The following is a 4,733-nucleotide window of genomic DNA, read 5'->3' on the forward strand; positions in this document are numbered from 1 at the left end:
ATCAGAGGTTAAAACTGGCAGAAAGGTAATTTAGTGAACTAATGGCAGCAGAAAAACATTTAACAAAAACATAATTCAATGGTATAAAGCTTCAAGCATGAAATGCGTGTAGGCTTACATTACATGTCTTTACAAACATTTGATTGTTAAGAAATATCATTCAGTGTATATCTATTTCAATGTGCAGCAGCTTTTCCCACATATAGTCTTAATGCTTTATCACATAATTATAACAGCAAGAAGAAAGAGACTCGTGAAATGGGAGGAGAACCTGCACCAGTAATGACAGATGAAGAGATGGCCACAATACTAATATTAAAATCAAATCTCACACTGCTCTGCCATTTGGCATCCTTTCATTCCGTACAGTAATCATCAGAAAGTGATGATAGGAATATGCATCAATGCATCCAGCCACACTGGAAATCCTAAAAGACATTCTAATTATTAGATTGTCTCCAAAAGTCATAAAATAAAATAAACAATTAATATCTAATTATGTTAAGAAATGTTCCAGTGTAAGATTATGCTTGTTCTATAACATATGAAAATATGATTTATGTGCATCATCTGCTGTAAGCCGTACACAGATTTACATAGAGACGATTTGCATTTCAGCACAAGCTTCAGGAGGTTTTATAACTCTGTGAGTTTGAGAATCTGAACAACAGCAACCATGAGCTTCATCACCATCTTCATCTGGATCTTCACCAGCTACTGTTTCACAGGTGAGGAGATAAACATACTCTATTCTAACTGACCATCTGTGCCAGAAATACTGTCCTTCAACAAATACTGAATTCTGAATGTTGATTCATTTTTCTTGATGTAGAATCAGCAGCTGGAGTGACAGTCACTCAGACGCCTGCAGAGAAACCTGTTCAACCAGGAGACAAAGTTACCATGTCCTGTAAAACCAGTCCTGAAGTTTACCAGGGATGGGGTGTTCAGCCTTTACACTGGTACTTACAGAAACCTGGAGAAGCTCCTAAACTCCTGATTTATGATGCAAACCGTCTCCAGTCAGGAACTCCATCTAGATTCAGTGGCAGTGGATCTAACAGTGATTTCACTCTGACCATCAGTGGAGTCCAGACTGAAGATGCTGGACATTATTACTGTCAGAGTGTTCACTGTCCTAGTAGCTGTGTGTTCACACAGTGATAAAGCGTGGTACAAAAACCTGTGTCAGTCAGAGTCACAGTGACTGAACTGATGCTGCAGCTGCTCAAAGGAGGATCTGAAACTGTTGTTTTTGCTCTTTCTCCTCATATTCTGACTCTCTGTAGGGAGAAGAGAAATGCTGGAAACTGGACTGATTGAATCTGCACAGCTTTGAGGTTTTGATTTGATTCATTGTGCTCTTATAGATCCGTCACATGATGGAGATTGAAGCTCAACATCTGTCTCACAAACACATGCAGCTGTTTTCAGTCACAGATACAGCTGCTATAATCAATGAGGAAGGACAAAACTCTATGATACTTAAATTCAGCACAGAAACTCACAGTTCAGTTACATATTTAATTTGATGAATGATATGTAAACCTTGTTTCACAGCTCTTCAAACTCTCTCTTTCAGGTCGGTTCAGCAAATGCTTCACATAAAGATCAGACAGTGTCTCTGCTGATTTATGATCCTAAAACCCTCATATTGTGTGTCAGAGTTTCTCCATCGACTGTAAAACCAGCGATCGATCTCAGTTACTGTACACTACTGTTGAAACATTTGGGGTCTTTCTTACACAAATGTAATATTTACAAGTGCATTTATAAAATGTCCATACACAAATGTATGTTTATGTATGTAAAAAAAAAATTGGGAAATATATGTCAATTTACATGCATATCCATTATAAAAACTTGTACAGATAGATATTATATAAGCAAGATAGGCATGTATTTTATGTCTATATATATACACACATACAGAAATTTTTTCTATATGTTGTTTTAATAAAATTGCATATATTCACATATATGGCTGCTACATATACCACAGAAAAAAAAATCATCACATAGATATTATTAATATATGGACATATAGGGTTTTTGCTCTGAAATTGTAACGTGTTATGAAGTTATCTCTTCATCTATCCAGAGAATACGTATATGTATGTGGGTAACACATGGAAACATTACTTTTAATATAGAGCAATATACACTGTATACCATATTATATTTACATATGGGCAGTAAGATATTTTTTATCTTTTGAAAGAAAGTAATATTTCGTTTAGCAAAAACGCATTTCAGACAGGAACCACTTCATTTTATTGAACACAATTTATATTTGGCGGTATGGTTTGCTTATGGGGGTTCTTTCTCCCAGAATAATTGAACATGCAAGAGCTTTACCATTAACCCCCCAAACATAATGAGAGGTATTACTGCCTGAAGAAGAACCCCCCAAAAACCAACCTTGTTTCATTCCTGCAAAAGAGAAAAGATAATGTTATTGAGCTATTCTTAATGAAGACTACTGGCTAGCAGAGGTGTATTCTCCCCTCAAAAGGAGGGAGAGAACAGCAGGCCCCTCTTTAATTTGAGTAGCGAGGGGTGAACAGCAGACCCCTGCAGTCAAAGCAGCGAAGAGTGTTCTCTCCAGCGGGTGAAAATAGCAGGCCCTATTTTTTATTTTTAACTAAATGGTTAATCCATTCGGGATTTAAGCGTACGGATCCAAACAACAAACATTCCTGCTTAACGACTGATGATTCCGCTGTTTCTCGCTGACTACAGCACGGATGAATTCTTGATTACATCGTTTCCACTGTATATAATGACGATATCTGAGAGAGTCCAGTCCAGTGAACACATGATCTGAACACAACTGTAGCGTTCAACACCGTGTGTGTGATTAATTATAATCACAATAATACCTACCCTTTGCACACAGTCTCTGGACCTGAGTGACTTTCATTTGTCCTTTTTAGTCGTGTCAACCTTCATTAAAATCATTAAAATCAGTGCAAAATCACAAATCAAGAGCCATAAAGAAAAAAATATGTCCATGGGACTAAATTGTAATGACATTTTTTATTTATTTTAAATAGTCATTTATCACTATTTATTTAAACATTTAATCTTTACATATTTTACATATTACATATTCTTTTTTCATGTGGTTGTAAATTTTATGCTTATTTTAAGTTCCCACTTATTGATAAACCATGATTTTACCTGAAAATGTTCACATGTGAGTCAGTCAGTAAGAGTGTGTCTCAATCAGCTCCTTAGTTCACTAGTCAGTGCACTACTCAGGGATGACATCATGCTCAAAACATTCCCACAATGCACCATGAAAGCCAGTATGCATCACTGCTGTCTATAGTGATGTTTCTTAAGTTTGCTCAAACCAACTGAGCTGAAATACATTTATTTTATTTACAAAAACATTAATGATCAAAATGTTTGAAGTCATTAAATAAATCCATAATCATATTTTAATCCTGTATTAAACCGACAGATGATAACTACTCAAAATAATTGTAAAAAAACAAAGATTAAACTGTGATCTACAGATACAATGATTGACAGGATGAAATGAATGAGCAAACTTCATTTAGAAGCTCATTTAAATACAGGATCAGTTCATTTGCATATTGCTCAGATGCTTCAGTGCTCTGAGAGTGTTTATAGTGCTGTGAGTTTAACACTTCATCACTGACACACACAACAATCTTCATCAACATGACCTTCATCATCATCTTCATCTGGACTCTCACAGCGTTTGCTCAAGGTTTGTGCAGCACAAGTTTGATATCAATTCATTTCTTCAAGTATATTGTCAAAGTTTTGAGTTGATTCTCTTCTTGTTGTGTGTTTCAGAGTGTAGAGGACAGATCAGCGTCACTCAGAGTCCCTCAACAGCAGCTCAACCAGGAGAAACAGTGAAGATCAGCTGCAAAACCAGCACTGATGTGTACATATACCAAAATCAGTATAATTTTTTAGCTTGGTATTTACAGAAACCTGGAGAAGCTCCTAAACTCCTGATTTATTATGCAAACACTCTTCAGTCAGGAATTCCAACTAGATTCAGTGGCAGTGGATCTAACAGTGATTTCACTCTGACCATCAGTGGAGTCCAGACTGAAGATGCTGGACATTATTACTGTCAGAGTTTTCACTGCAGAACAGATTCTGATGGTGATTGTGTGGGTGACTATGTGTTTACACAGTGACAAAGCATCGTACAAAAACCTCTGTCACACTCAAATGAACACACACACACTCACACACTGATACTTTGGAAAATTGGATTGACTTTCACAAAAACAGCCTCATCATCACTAAATGTCTCTTGATGCATGAAAACTAGAAATTATTTATGAATAAAAAAAGTAAATAAATTAAACTACATTACTCAGAAAATGCATTTATTAATAACAGTTTTATTAGACATTTTAGTTTTGGGTATCTAAATGATCATTTATTTCTCTAAGCATTTGAAATAATTAAAAAAGCTTTTAAAAGATGTTTTGATGACCTTTGACCTCTGGAATGACCTTTGCCCTCTCACCGAGTTCACAGTGACATGCTTGTTTCTTTATGCAACTGTGATTTAAATAATCAGAAAACATGGAGCTTTAGAAACATTAATGTGTTTTTGACTCATAACATGAAATAAGATCCTGAACACTGTAATGTTTTATGTGCATCATCTGCTGTAAGCTGTACACAGATTTACATAGAGATGATTTGCATTTCAGCACAAGCTTCAGGAGGTT

General features: G+C 35.7%; 2 gene segments (V, D, J or C); both read left to right on the forward strand.

Moving 5' to 3' along the window:
• Nucleotides 1–577: 577 nt before the first annotated feature.
• LOC127945864 (Ig kappa chain V-III region PC 4050-like) lies at nt 578–1,183 on the forward strand. The segment is given in 2 exon segments: nt 578–728; nt 833–1,183. Coding segments are annotated over 2 exon segments (384 nt in total).
• A 2,395-nt stretch (nt 1,184–3,578) lies between these two features.
• On the forward strand, nt 3,579–4,204 carry LOC127945860 (immunoglobulin kappa variable 4-1-like). The segment is given in 2 exon segments: nt 3,579–3,742; nt 3,832–4,204. Coding segments are annotated over 2 exon segments (405 nt in total).
• Nucleotides 4,205–4,733: the final 529 nt, after the last annotated feature.

This window comes from Carassius gibelio, chromosome A24, assembly GCF_023724105.1.
Source record: "Carassius gibelio isolate Cgi1373 ecotype wild population from Czech Republic chromosome A24, carGib1.2-hapl.c, whole genome shotgun sequence".
NCBI classification, from domain to species: Eukaryota; Metazoa; Chordata; class Actinopteri; order Cypriniformes; family Cyprinidae; genus Carassius; species Carassius gibelio.